This window comes from Vanacampus margaritifer, chromosome 1 (genome assembly GCF_051991255.1).
Source record: "Vanacampus margaritifer isolate UIUO_Vmar chromosome 1, RoL_Vmar_1.0, whole genome shotgun sequence".
Lineage (NCBI taxonomy): Eukaryota > Metazoa > Chordata > Actinopteri > Syngnathiformes > Syngnathidae > Vanacampus > Vanacampus margaritifer.
Window position 1 is genome coordinate 23,854,220 of NC_135432.1, and position 14,559 is coordinate 23,868,778.

The 14,559-nt window shown below is 40.3% G+C and overlaps 2 protein-coding genes across 2 annotated transcripts; one reads left to right on the forward strand and one right to left on the reverse strand.

Annotated features, from left to right (window-relative positions):
• The first annotated feature begins 55 nt into the window (after positions 1–55).
• wrap73 (WD repeat containing, antisense to TP73) lies at positions 56–9,243 on the forward strand. Its single transcript, XM_077585682.1, has 12 exons — positions 56–356; positions 458–610; positions 1,558–1,674; positions 6,171–6,243; positions 6,695–6,798; positions 6,988–7,074; positions 7,504–7,638; positions 7,756–7,833; positions 7,913–8,015; positions 8,116–8,241; positions 8,358–8,549; positions 8,823–9,243. The coding sequence occupies exons 1-12, from the start codon at positions 288–290 to the stop codon at positions 8,933–8,935; spliced, it is 1,350 nt and encodes a 449-aa protein (XP_077441808.1). The 5' UTR covers positions 56–287; the 3' UTR covers positions 8,936–9,243.
• A 766-nt stretch (positions 9,244–10,009) lies between these two features.
• tprg1l (tumor protein p63 regulated 1-like) lies at positions 10,010–14,559 on the reverse strand. The gene is made up of 6 exons (XM_077555018.1): positions 14,190–14,559; positions 13,971–14,062; positions 12,040–12,090; positions 11,558–11,683; positions 11,084–11,237; positions 10,010–10,778 (listed from the first exon to the last, which is right to left on the reverse strand). The coding sequence occupies exons 1-6, from the start codon at positions 14,415–14,417 to the stop codon at positions 10,584–10,586; spliced, it is 846 nt and encodes a 281-aa protein (XP_077411144.1). The 5' UTR covers positions 14,418–14,559; the 3' UTR covers positions 10,010–10,583.

The window sequence follows — 14,559 nt, forward strand, 5'->3', positions numbered from 1 at the left end:
GTGGATTTCTTCCGATTGCTAACTAAAACATTTATTTGTGTTTACTGTGACGTCATGTCCTGATGTTCACCTCCTCCAACAATAGACCCATACAGGGATTGTTTAGGAGTTAACCGCGCATGGTTCTTATGTCCGTGTAATTTTAAAGGCTTGTTTCTTGGCCGTATATGTCCCCATCTCGTGTTTAGTTTGGGAATTACCCCTGTTAGACGACACGGCTGCCGTTACCAGAATGTAACTCATTCTAATTTCCATAAGATAATATTTCTTGTCTAGAAGTCTCCAACATGAATTTCTCTGAGGTCTTCAAGCAATCCAGCCATCTTTGTAACTTCTCTCCAGATGGGAAATATTTAGTAAGTTTTAATTATTTAACTGTCATTACTGGGAAAGTGATTTAAAAAAAAATGACCCCCCCCCCCCGCCTTCTTTAAAAAAAATACTAATAATTTTGCAGGCTACCTGTGTGCAGTACAGGTTGGTGGTACGGGATGTGAGCACGCTGCAGATCCTGAACCTTTACACCTGCCTGGACCTGATATCTCACATGGAATGGTCATCTGACTCTCAGTTCATCTTGTGTGCTTTGTACAAAAGAGGACTGGTACAGGTAGGCTCTGAGAAGATGCCAGGGAATAATCCGACAGATATTCATACTGGTATTGTAATTCTATTTCAATAGGAATGTGACATTCACTTTCCTGTTTTCTAGTTTGTTTATTTTGGTTCTAGCATCAGCTGTAAATAACTTTGTTTCCCCCCAAGACAGTTTTGCTCTCCCCAGTGAAGTAGAAGTCATATTTGACACAATATTAGAAAAAGATCAAATTGCACCCCATGTTCGTTTTCTGTATTTGACACTGAGGGATGAGTACTTGATTGGTAAGGATGTTCAGTTATATAGGTGACCAATACGTCTGAATGTCACATTGTTTCATAATGATTACGTACATAAAACTCAATGTGCTTGTTAAAAAATGGTATTAAATCTTTGTCCGTGTAGATTTTCAGTTGTCCAAGTAATGGTAATCCACAAAGGTGGAATGGAGGCAACTGTTCTCTTCTGAATTTGTTGTGTTTTTTTCTTGTTTTCCGAAAAATGACTCAGGGTAATTCAATGTTTGATGTGCTAATACAGATTATGACAATTATGCCAACAATACATTAATGATGAAGTATATAATCTTAAGGGATATAGAAAGATGGCTGGCTCTCTGAGCTGACTTTCAGACAATTTGCATTACATTACACAATACATATTGTACTTGTAGTTCTCTGAATACACAAATACTTGATCGAGCCTTGTATGAAACCTTAATTGTAAAAATGGAAAATCAAGATTTCACTACCAGACAAAGATTTCTAATAATGAAAAGAAGCAGCGTATTTAATTGTAATTGCACAGCACGTATCTTACCTCTGAAGGGGGATCCATCGCCAATCTTTCATGGCTTCAAGTGGCTCCTGGAACTGAAGTTAAGGAAGATACAGTGTTTGTGTGAGGGGTGTCATTAGTGATGCTTATCTTGCTGCCCTGCTCCCTTTCTCTCTCCTCAGGTGTGGTCGTTGGAACAGCCTGACTGGCACTGTAAAATTGACGAGGGCTCGATCGGATTGGTGGCTTCCCGCTGGAGTCCAGACGGACGTCACATTCTCAACACCACCGAGTTCCATGTAAGTACCAAGTTGGTGCGTGCAAGCGAGCAGGCATTCTTGCGCACGCAAGTGTGTTTATGGATATGCTTGTCTGATTTCCACTGTTGCTGGCCCACAAGGAAAGAGGGGGCCTTAAAAATAGCCAGACACCAGAGCCTTAACACCCCATACACCACCTCTGTCCACGCCCACCTGCTGCATGTATTCAGCCTGATTTCATAGCTCCACTCCTGTTAGCATCCTGTCATACATTACTCTTATTGCCTTGGGAACATTTTTTGCATCATGTTGGTCTGGCATAATCAAAATGTTGTCTTATGGTTGACACTTAGTAGCTTTGACCAAGGAGGAAGTAATTACCAATAGTAGAAATAATTCGCATCAATAGTTTGGCTATCAGTGAGCTGTAGTGCATTAAGATTTAACAAAGGCATTTTCGGCTGTGTACTGGTTGATTGAAAAATTAACTCTGGGCGTTCTTAGTGAATGATGATGTTTTCATGAAAACTAGCAGCTTTCAATTTTCCAGATGGAACAAGAGGAAAGAGTGATTTTCGACAGTATCTATCAGAGTGACTCTAAAACTTTGTACACGGAGAACCTTAAAAAATACTTCTCTTTTAAAATACCACCATATTGACCAATATTAAACACATAAACTTAGTTGGCCTAAGCTTTCATCAAAGTAGTTTAATATTATTGTAAGCTGCTGTAACATTATGCAGCTTAAACTTTAGCACTACGCTGATAGTAAAATAATAAAAGTGCAACTTCAACGTTAAATAAAAATGATCTATATAGCTAAAATAACTACTTGGGCAGTGCTTCTTTTGTGTACCACTAGGAGCCCGCGTACCACCAGTGGTACTCATACCACACTTTGTGAAACACTGTACTAACACTTTAAGCACACTGCCAATATCTACCTTAATAATTTCAGAGACACTGAACAAAAAAAATGCCCTGACATTTTATAGGGTTCAGCTACACCTAAGTTTGCTAACCAATAACGAAGGTGCTAAAAATTATTTTCAGGCCAACCTGTACCTGCTGACGGCTGTTTTTGTGTTCACTCCATAGTAGTCACATGTTGTGTGATGAGAGCTTGTACTGGAGTTGCAACCGTCGGCCTGTGTGACATACAGAGTTGAGCCTGACTCCGGGAATCTCTTGACAGGTGTCATGGGCCAACACGCACTGCGTCTGCAGGGCCAAGGAGTGCAGGGGTGCGTGTGTCTGTGGCATGTCTGCTTTGTGTCTGTCTGGATCTTCCAACTGTAAAATAATACAAGATTGACAATATTTAGAATAAAACTTGCTGTAGTCATGTAGAAACTCCCCATCTCACGTGACGTCGATATTTTGTAAGATTTTATTTTGTGAGCATTGCATACACTGTATATATTTTTTCCCCTTTGAAAAATCCAGTGCAAAGATGCGTTGAATACCGTATTTCCTCAAGTATTAGGTCAGCGAGGGTTTTTACTCAAAGGCAGTGAATATCAGGCAGGTATTTGAAGGGATTGCAGGTGTGTAGCTGCTGAGCTGGCATCAGCTTACACACCCATGGCAGCAACACAAACCAATGGGGTCATTGGCGTAATAAAAAAAAATGCAAATGCCAATCTTGACTTTGTTGTAATGTTTTAAAGCGTGTTTATTGAACATTTTTTTTTTTTTAAATTAAATTTGTAACAAAATGTTCAGGGAGCTCCCAAGGTTATCAGTACGTCTTAAAAAGTTACATGGAAACTTAAACAAGTAAATACCATAGCTCTAAAAAGCAGTCCAGTCTGTAGTTTTCTCTTTTCTGACGGAATTTTTCCCCCCTAAAAAATAAAAAACTTTCATATTTCTTTGTTTTAACTCATTAACTCCCAGCCATTTTCACAGAAGCAATCCCCTTCACTCCCGGCTCTTTTACTGGATTTTGAGTTTTGACATATTTTGCAAGGCCCATAGAATATTGTGTTCTATTTCTATAAAAAAAACTACCAAAAGAAAGATTAAAGTCTCTTTTTTCATCAGGAAAAAAAAGCATTTTTCTATCTGTTTCCATTTTGCAACAATTAGCATTAGAATATACCTAAGTTTCATCATTATTCACAAATCTATTTTGAGTTGAAAGTAATTTAGTTTTTTTTCAACATGGCCCTGATTGATGTATTTTGCTCTGCTGCCACCTGCTGGCCGTTTGTGTAATAACTACCATTTGTTTAACCGTTCTTTGCAGTTGAGAGGCTGCATCAAAGCTTTCTGTATGCTCTAGCAGAAAAAAAAAAAACAAACGCAAAAATATGTCTTTGGGACACATTAAACTTTTAAAATAGAACGTATTTATAAATTTTTGGGAGCAAATGAGTTTTCAAACAAAAACAAATGGTTCAGAAGGTTCCCAGGGTCAGTAGCATCTCTTATAAAGTTAACTGACAATTTTAATAAATAGTTCCCTGCGATTTAAATGGTTTTAGAAGTACTTTTTATCGGCAGTCAGATTATTATTATTTTTTTAAAAGGTAGATACCGATATTAGTCAAAATGACTGGCCAGGCCGATTATCTGTTTGTCTGTCTTTAATCAGTATTACATCACAATATTTCTCACCCTCTGCACAGGCTTTTACTCAAGGCCCTTCTGCCAGTCCTATCACAGACCAGTATGTATTAACAAGACTTATTATCAACTATTTACAGAGAATCATTTTATCACTCAAGTCGGAACTGAATTTAACGCAATTTAAGTCACACTTAACAACGGGCCGGCTGAACTTACCTTCACCCCAAAGCAAGGTTTCATTAAGGCTGTGCCAGACGGGTGTTGGTGTCAGGCTTGAGTTTCAGCGCCACTCATAAACAGCCTGCTATAATAACTTGTTTAGGGACAGCTGCCTGTGGTGTGAATCGTGCCTCTGGATGCGTTTGTCTGTCTGACTATGTGACAGTAAAGCTGCTTAGCCATGTGTGCGTTTTAGCTGCGTGTCGTTTCATTATTACAGTTACGCTCATAAGTTTACATACCCTGTCAGAATTTGTGAAATTACTATGGTTTTAAAAGTAATTGTGCTATTCTGAAATGTCTTCTGGTTTAATTTGAATACTGTGCCATTAGAAAAAAAATGCCTGACCACTTGTGCTTTCTTTAAATAATGGTACACAAGAAGTTTGCTTTTTGAATATATTTTCAGTTAGCTCATAACTGCCACTGAGATAGTTTAGCTGCTAATCCGACCAACTAAAACAAACTTTCCCTTGAAGGGTTCATTGTGGAAACGCCTTGTTGTTGGGGGAGGACAGGTAAAACCAGTTTTCAAAGGTATGATTTGTACCTACATTGAAAACTGGCAGCCTGAACATTCATCTCTGGCTCTTGTAAAATTATCATCACCCATCCCTATCCTGTCCACCTTTAACTGTTGTTGGGTGCCAAACTGCAGCCAAGGGCAACATTGAGCTCAACTCATGTAATGGCTTTTAGATTGGGGGGTTCGGATTAGCATTCTTGGTACGGCTGGAGCCAGGCTAGCATCTAACTTGTCACCAATGCCACCGGGCTAAATTGCTGACATGAGCATGATGACAATTGCTCACCCATACCTTGTGTACATGTTGGCTTGAAGAGGCTCCAGTTCCTTGATAGAATCATGAAGCTGTAACAAGAGAAATGGGCTATATCGGTTTGAGATGGCTTCCTATGTCGAATGCCTCCAATCTAATCCTCTGATGACAGATCAGAATATATGGCAGCAAATACACTTGCCCGTTGGCAGTCACTTGCCCAGGCGCAAGCAGGAATTGCTGACATGTTTTATTTCATGTTGATGTTATCAAGTCTACTTTTATAGTCCTCTTCAATCATTCTGCCCATGAGTTATTGTATTGTGGAGATATGGGAATGTTCCATAATAGTTGATTGCTAAATAATTCTTCTCGCTTTGAGGGCATTGACCATTTTTGTAAATTCTCACAAAAGTCCATTCAAGAACTATTGCATTGGCAGTGGGACACATCTCTATCGTTGTATGTGGTGGATTGAAGTGTGTTTTTGTTCTGAGCAATACAGTATTGGTATTGGTTTTCATGAAGGGATGTTGAGGTGTTATTGGAGGTCCTGCACAGCTGGATGTCTTCAACAAACCGGGTAGACATCTCAGACCACTTGGGTGACAGACGCTGGCTCAGTTCAAATGTCCATTTAAACGCTGTGATGAAAGCTCCAAACATTCCCAAATGCAAAACGGATGACTAGTTTATTTGTATTGTACAGGCTGTCTTAAGAGCAGGCTTAGATGTTCTTGGTCATGTATATTTTTGAAGGTTTGTAAAGTTAAAAAAATAATAATAATAATTCTCATGCTACTATCTGACACTCTTATTTCATGCATAAGGCAATGCATTTTTCAAGTAAATCATAGGTCCGGAAATGATATCAAATGGCATTTTTGTCGATGTAGAAATGACATTTACTGGATAAGATGAGCCACAGTTGTTCCTTTTCTTCTGCCTGTATCTTGACAGCTGAGAATCACTGTGTGGTCCCTGTGCACCAAAGCTGTTTCTTACATCAAGAATCCCAAAGCCTGCCACAAGGGTGAGTATGAGAACAATTCTGTTGTAATGAATTGCTTGTGGTTTTTGAGTGTCTATGTATTACCACAAGCACCTGAAGACAGGGTCAGAAGTAGCATGTCCATGAATCACATGCCGTTCTTTACCTTGCGGCCAGTCCCGGGCTATGTATAAAAAGTGTACCTCTCTCTGCAGACAGCTGTGCCCCTTTCAGTAAATGGGACATGCTTTTCATAACAGGCCTGTCAGCAGCCGGTGTAAAAATGATGGTCCCCGTTCGTGCCCTTGCATGACCTATCCATCCCCTCTGCTGCCATAAATAATAGTCCATGATACGCCACCTTTAAGTGGCATAACACCTGATAAAGGCATAGGAAGTCACAGTTGAAATTGTCACAAAATAAAATGACATTTATTTGGATGAGTATTTTGTTTCACTCGAAATGATAGTTTTGTGCCATTTTTACCTGCAGGTATTGATTTCAGCAGAGATGGCTGTTACATGGCCTTGGCTGAACGTCGTGACTGCAAAGATTATGTCTGTGTATTTGTGTGTGATGACTGGCACTTGCTCAGGGTAAGATAAAGACAGACTCGGCTTTTCTTCCATTTAACAAGTTTAAAATTGATAGCCAAACTTTTCCAATATGGGTTTACATTGTTGTATAAAAGTTAGTGATATGTGTAAGTTATCAATTTTCTCAATCTTTATTGCTGTCTTGATTGTTTAAAGTGTAAATATTTCGTGGTGATGATTCTTCTACAGCATTTTGAGACTGAGACACAAGACCTCACGGGGTTAGAGTGGTCTCCCAATGGCTGCGTCCTGGCTGTTTGGGACAGCTGTCTGGAGGTAAAGTCCTCATGCTAATAATATGATCATATTGGCGTAAAATCATAATGTATTTATTCATTTATTTTTTAGTTGTTGTTCACACCCCAAAATTATAATTAGATGTCATATTTTTTGCTTTCATAAAGTGAACCCTACTATTCATGGGGGAAATCCAAAAAGCAAAAATCCATGTACAATGGACTTACATCTCAGTAGCTTGTAACATATTGAATGAACAAATGAACTCCTTGTGACTGGCACCAAATGCCACCTGAGCAATACCAAATGCCAAACCACAAATATGTGTGAGTTTGCTTACACTGTACTTTACTTATCTTTCTGTACATGTAAATGGGCTAATTCTTGAGAGGAAAAAATGTGAAGGTCAAACTCACCTTTCCAATCCTGTTGGAAGCACAACACTTCACATGCATGTCCTCTTGTCAGTACAAGGTGTTGCTGTATTCTCTGGATGGCCGGTTGCTGTTTACTTACAGCGCCTACGAGTGGTCACTGGGTGTCAAGTGTGTGGCCTGGAGCCCCAGCAGTCAATTCCTGGCCATTGGCAGCTATGATGAAAAAGTATGGACCCACATTTAGAAAATCACCGTACAAAAGCGATACTTGTAAATAAGTGTCTTGAAATTCATTTCTACCACGTCAGAAATAGTATTGTTAGTGACTGTAAACATATTGCAGGTACGCATCCTTAACCACATCACATGGAAAAAGATGGCACAGTTTGAACACCCAGCAACCATCACCACCACTAAAGCTGCAAGTATCTTCTGCCATTCGCATTATACCGTAAGGCCATAGAGCTTCATTATAAAAGCTACCGTACTTGTGTTTGTAGATTGTGTATAAGGAAGTGGCGAAAAGGTCAGCTGCAGGCAGCGAAGAACTCTCTCTACCCAACATAACGATGGACTCAACTGTATTAAGCAATCAGAGCAAATGTACGTCAGTGCCTTTTGTTGAATAACAACAAAATACTATACATTTGATTCATTTGCCGACAGCAACTTTGGGGTCAAGTACTCTTCTCACCCCCTCCAGATGAGATTCACCCAGCTCCAGTTCAAATGCCTGTGGTCAGACCAGACCCAGACAGAGCAAACCCCAAGATCGGGGTGTCTACGTTGGCCTTCAGCTCAGACAGTCGCTACTTGGCCACCAAAAATGGTCAGGCATCACGTTCCCCTCTTGTTGACCACTATGTATTCGATTACCAGCGCTAAGCGTTTTGCAACTCAGAGGACGCTTTCAAGATGCTTGCAGATGTGCACTTTTGACCGCAGATAACATGGCCAGTGTCGTCTGGGTGTGGGACCTGCAGAAGATGAGCCTTGAGGCCGTGCTCGAGCAGATGTCGGCTGTGCGCTGCTTCCAATGGGACCCGAGACGCTCGCGGCTGGCGATATGCACCGGCAACACCAACGTTTATCTGTGGACCCCGGCAGGATGCGTTTCTGTTCACGTCCCCAGTGACGGTAACATTTGTGAGCGGATGGATGTCAGCTTTTTATTTTTATTTTTAAAGTGCCTATATGCCTAATTACGTGGGATAGAAGAAGATTATTATTTTCTGTTAGCTTTCACACAATGACTAATCATTCACATCAAGGGATATAATCATTAAGAAACCCTCACGCAGTATTAGCTTCTCTTCAACAAAAGCATCCCAATGTCACTGTCAAATAAATACATTTCCTCAGATGAGACTACTTACTTCGGTGTCCGTCTGTGTGCCCGTCTCCTGCCAGGTGGTTTCCAGGTCCAATCACTGACGTGGCACTGCCATGGGGATCCTCTCATCCTTCTTGGAAAGGAGCAGCTGTGCTTGTGCTACACCACCACTGGCGCCGAGGACAAGTGATGCGAGCAGGCACATAAATGGAATTCACTTTCAGCGTATTTTAGCATAAAAAACTTATCTGATGAATTAGCGGAAAGACTCATAACTCAGCTCCACCAGCACAATTTACTTGAAGTATGTCATACTGAACATTTACAAAAACCTGACATTCCTCTTATGGACTTGAAGAGTTTTAGACACACAAGAGCACTAGTTCCGAACACTGTGAGGGTGATTGCTCAGCCGCTGAACTTTCACTTATATTTCTAAACATTTGTACTTTGCCATGACATTTTTGTAAATTTTGAATAAAATTGTATGTGCGTTTGTTTCATTGTTAGATCTCTAGCACCCAATTTAAAAAAAACGACGTGAGAGGTAGGTGGACAGCAATTTTCTGCAGAGTACCATTAGAAAATTCTAACATGCACACCTAATGGGTACAAGTTGTGACGCAACATCACAAGGGCTGGAGGAGAGCTTATATGAATCATAATGCATTGTTTGGAAGAAAAAATACTGAGTCTTCAAACTTCATCATACATTCAAGAAAGGAAGAAAGAATAAAGCAGATTTCTGTACATTTCATGGCTGGCGCAGTTTTAGAGGTAAAAGTGATTATAAACATTTGCCAACCTGCAATGTCTCACAAAAAGCAAGTTTCTTCTCGATCCAGAATTCCATTCTGAACCCAAACAAGCTTAAGTATAATAAGTTCCTACACAAGATTCCAACACTACCTAAAGCAGGTAAGGGCATCTTAAAAAATGGAGGGGGCCACAGAGGACCGTCCACGTATAATTTATGCCCATTGAGAAACATTGTCTTTTCCCCCCTCAAATTCTTAAAACAATATGCATTTTCATTACAATGTTTTTTTGTTTTTTTTAATCGGGTGACACCCATCCCTGATAGAGACTTGTCAAAGATAAACTATGTTTTAAGTATATTGCTAACAAATCTGATTTGATCTGAATACTGTACTTCATTTGGTAACATACCTGGGTAGGTTTTTGCTCTAGCACAGCTCTCACAATACAATAGCAGCTCTTACCTGTAGGCAAATGTAAACAACATTGGCCAAAAACAGAAAGGTCACATAGGATTGTTTATTGTTTCCAGTGTGAATAATATTCTATTTTCCACAGTAAACAAGCTGAGTTGTTAAGACGGAGCACATCATGATCAATTCCCATATTAGCAAGGCTTATTCCACTTAATCATGTGACTTGCCATCCAACTTTAGTTCCCATTCCAAGAATCCGCAGTGGCCTCATGATCGCTTCATTGAACACTCTTGTCAGTTGTCACTGCAGGCACAGCCACTACACATCTTTGGCAATGAACGCCGTTTTTAACAGTTAACGTTCAAATAAGTAGCAAAAAACTGCAACACACTCAGTTAAGGACAAACACAGAATATAAGAAAAAAGGCAGATGCAAACGCTCTTAACGTTTTTCATCAACTTTTGTCACTTTCCCGTACAGTCGAGGGGCCCATGCAAGTATGGCAGCTCTTGAAGGAGGGACTGGAGTGCTAAAAACAAATGACGAGACAGTCCATGCAAGTCTTCAGCTGGCTGACCACTTCTCTGCTACAAACAACTTCTCTCAGCTGCACACACACACACGACAAACGCGGCTGCTGTCCCGTTTTGAGAACCTGTCTCTAAAAACCAATCTTGCCACGGGTCATGGAATAGCCCAATTTAGCCTCATTGTTGATGAAGGACATGATGCCCAGGTAGGTCTCGATGAGGAGGGGTCTCTCCAGGATCAGCACTCCGTTTGCTTGACCAGGGATGGGGTGCTCCTTGTGGGCTCTCTTCACCGCCTGTACCAGCTGGGTTCGAAAGTTGTCCAGCTGTACAGAAAAAAAGCCATTTCAGGTTATGTCACCACTTACTCGGTTATGGGATTATTTTGTCATCCATGTAGCAATCGGTCGTGTAAACGTGACAAAGTGGTCTGTGTTCACGTCTTCTGGTCATGAATTTTAGCACTTTGATATTTATTTTGAAATGTAAAGTGCATTACAAAGAAATGTATTATTATTATTATGAATGAACGACTGCCATTGGCTTTTCTACTGTAGGGCAAATGCAGAGTATGGCTTCGGTGGAGCTAAGAAAAAAAATTGTCTAATTGAACCTAGTTCAAAGTGATTACCTGGCAGAGAGAGGCCACCTTCTCATCTGCGTGTGCCATGGGGTGCTCTGCGAAGGTGGCGTAGGGCATATCTGTGGACCACGGGTTCCAGCGGTTTAAGAAAGAGGCACGAGGACGCTTGTCCCACTGGACACGAACCCCAACACCCTCTCTCCTGTAAAAACAATGCACAAATCTGATTTGTAAATACAGGGGGGTCACAGTAACAAATTGTGAGCATAATTGTCCAAGTCATTTTTGAAGGTTCGAAACAAAAAAAACAACAAAAAACAAGACCCCCCCCAAACAAATTCAACAAGAAGATGCCAGTTGCCGTAGACAATTGACCTGATGTTGCAGATTATTCAACTTTGTTTCTTTACATTCCTCTGCATTTCTTCATGACAATCCGTACATTCCGCAAAACAATTATGAACTTAAAGCATAATTGTAGGATACAAAAGTTTTGTCAATAGTCAAATGAGTCATGCGTACTTGTTTAGGGATTTGGGTGGGAACTCAAACTCGCCCACTGAGATGGTGTCGACGGCGTTGAGTGAAATTCGGACCACCTGCTGGCAAATCAAGTTGATGAAGTCGTACTTGCACACCAGCAAGGACCTGCACATGCAAAGCAAACCAAACTTTGTTGGAACATCTTATGGAAAATGTACTTTTTAAAAACTGTAGTTAGGTCTCTGGACTAACTGCCCACTCATCAAGTGTGAAATTAACCAACCAAGTAAATTTTGATTGAATGGTCTGTGAGCGAGCTGTTCTGCATTTCTGGCTCACTGGTACGAAACGGTGGGACTAATGAACATACAATTAATAATAACCATGTCTACATTGGGGTTCTCAGCCAGATACTTGGTAGTTTAGCTGGTCAAACTTCCAGAGTGAAAGAACCTCTTTGACGCAGCTCATATTAAATTTAAAACACATAAGAGATTTTTATTTTTTTTTATTTTACTTACCTGTCTGTGATGAGGACAAGTCTCTCTTTCTCATTATTCCAGTGGTCAATTCTGCACACATGATTGGCTTAACTTAGTTTGACACAAAATGATGCAACATTTGAAAACACTTAGTAGCCCATACTCATTTAAAGTAACAAACAAAAACACAAGGTACGGGTTATACACATCTGTAGTATTTTTTTATTTTTTATTTTTGCGAAACGTATCATATTATCAGTTTTTTTTTTAAATTAATAATTTGAATATTTTTTGGAGACTACTATCCTGAAAACTGTCGAGATGCCTTTGAGCAAGGCGCCAACCTTCCTATCCCCTTTCTCAACATGGATGCCAATTAGCGTTAGCATTAAGCTAGCTGGGCCTTTGTTACATTGTTTTCGTCAAGGGTTAATACTGTTTGTTCTATTTTTAGTATGAAGGTATAATTCAACTGGGAGTGGCTTTAAACAAAGCTTGAAGCCTCTTTTTTGATTAATTGGTCAATATTTGTCAAACTGCTGCTTATTAAGTGTTCCAACCCAACATCACTGCTACCATAAAGTATATGTTGCGCACGTAAAAAAAAAAAATCTATATCAAAACATCTGTATACCAAAACAGACAATATAAATGGAAAAAGATTTGAAACATGACTAAAATTAGCCTAGTTTGGAAGAATCACTTAATGATCACGGCACAGTGTTTGCAACTCACTGCTTTAGTGCTTTAGTGCATCCTAATATATTATATTCAATTTTATTCCAGACTCAGGGTCCACTCTTAAAAACAAACAAAACAAGCTAAACAAAACCAAACAAAAAACTAAGCAAAAAACATACAAATATATACAAAGATTAAAAAAAAAATACAGTTTCACATTAAGAAGACCGGCATATCAGTGTTTGACTGGTAGCGAATTAGACTTCATCAAATATTGGTGAGTGACACCAAAATTTCATTTTGAGACTTTTCCAGTTTACCAATAATACTATACATTAAATTTCTTAGTACAGCTTGCAAAGTGTTCACTCGCGCAGAGACAAACGTCTCAGTTGCACTAGTCCATCGTGGCCTTCTTAAAAGCACTCGCAGAGCATCATTATAGGCCACCTCAAGCCTATACATACTAGCTTTTTATTTTATTTTTATAACTATGCCAAATGTGAGGTGTATACAAAGGTGTACAATATGATTTTAACAGGAACAACTTTACATCATTAGAACATGAACCAAACTTACGCAGCAGTGTATTAGCCTGGGCATACAATATCCTACATTGCCTGTAGATATCATCTGCCATATCGGCAGTGATGATGTGTCCAAGATATTTCACCTTATATGTTACATTTAATTTCACATTTAACAAATAAAAATCAGGATAGTTCATGTGCTTGTCCTCCTCAGTTCTACAAATCATAATCTCACTCTTAGTCGTGTTGGTCACCATAATCTGCAAAGATGTTAATAAACTGCTGTAGGCCAGCAGAACTCGGGCTAAACACAACTAAATCGTCAGCATACAGTAAATGATTTACAAGCAAATTCCCAGCAAAACAGACAGTTTGACATGACCTAAGCCTTGTTGAGAGTTCATCCATTTACAGGTTAATAAACAAGCGCACAATGTATTTGGGAACACCTCTCTGTATCAGCTTTCGGTGATTCACCCTATCAAATGTTTTTAAAACATCTAAGAAAGACAAAAACACTTTTGAATTATCTCTTTTAGTGCATTAACACACACATATGTCTGTGCCCATCATAGCCTTAAACCCAAACTGATTATCTGTAGATTTAATCAATTGTGATATCCTGTCCAAAAGTCTTTCAACCTCATTTTCTCCATTCGTCAATAATTGCATTGGCATTTTACTTGGAAATATTAACATTTCAACTTCCCGGGCATGTTACAAATTCTAGTGAAGAGTTTCTGATAGAACGAGACTTACTGAGCCAGAAGCCAGACGCTCAGCACCTCTCCATCCTCAGAGGGAAGGGCCACGGTCCGGATGTCGCTGACCGCCTGCTCGATGGTACCTGGCTGACATCAGCATGAAACACGTGGGTCAACCTCCTCACCATCATCATCATCATCATCATCATCATCATCATCATCATCATCATTCTTTACATGACGTATGCAAGTGTAAAGGACATGGAAGTGGTACCCGGAACACAAAGTAGTCCTTGACTTTGGCCTGCATGGTGGGGTTGTGCACGTGAAAAGGCGTCAGCGTTTGCAGCGGCCCGCAGCAAGCTGCAGTGGCTCCGTGTCCCAGGCTCCGCCCGGCCTCCAGCGGCGTGAAGGCAACCTCCACTCCTTCCTCGACCTCGGCCGGGTGGAGGACCGCGGCTCCCGGACTCTCGGGCTCCACCGTGTCGTTTAGCTGAAGCATGGCGGGCTAGGAGCTCCTCGACGGAAATGTAAAATATTATTTGGTGGAAGCACACTCGCCCATTGCGCACCAATGTTTTGATTCTGGGAGTGCTCGCTTTACTTCCGCCTTTGAACGTCCTCTTAAAGGGACAGACGCCCGT

Excerpts from the sequence above, each read along its gene's own strand:
- tprg1l (XM_077555018.1), bottom strand. The coding sequence starts at position 14,417 with ATGCTTCAGCTAAACGACACGGTGGAGCCCGAGAGTCCGGGAGCCGCG. Across the intron at positions 11,238-11,557 it reads CCACCCAAATCCCTAAACAA|GAGAGAGGGTGTTGGGGTTC; the intron begins GTACGCATGACT and ends TTGTTTTTACAG. Across the intron at positions 10,779-11,083 it reads AGGTGGCCTCTCTCTGCCAG|CTGGACAACTTTCGAACCCA; the intron begins GTAATCACTTTG and ends TTTTCTGTACAG.
- wrap73 (XM_077585682.1), top strand. The coding sequence starts at position 288 with ATGAATTTCTCTGAGGTCTTCAAGCAATCCAGCCATCTTTGTAACTTC. Across the intron at positions 357-457 it reads CTCCAGATGGGAAATATTTA|GCTACCTGTGTGCAGTACAG; the intron begins GTAAGTTTTAAT and ends ATAATTTTGCAG. Across the intron at positions 7,075-7,503 it reads TTTGGGACAGCTGTCTGGAG|TACAAGGTGTTGCTGTATTC; the intron begins GTAAAGTCCTCA and ends TCCTCTTGTCAG.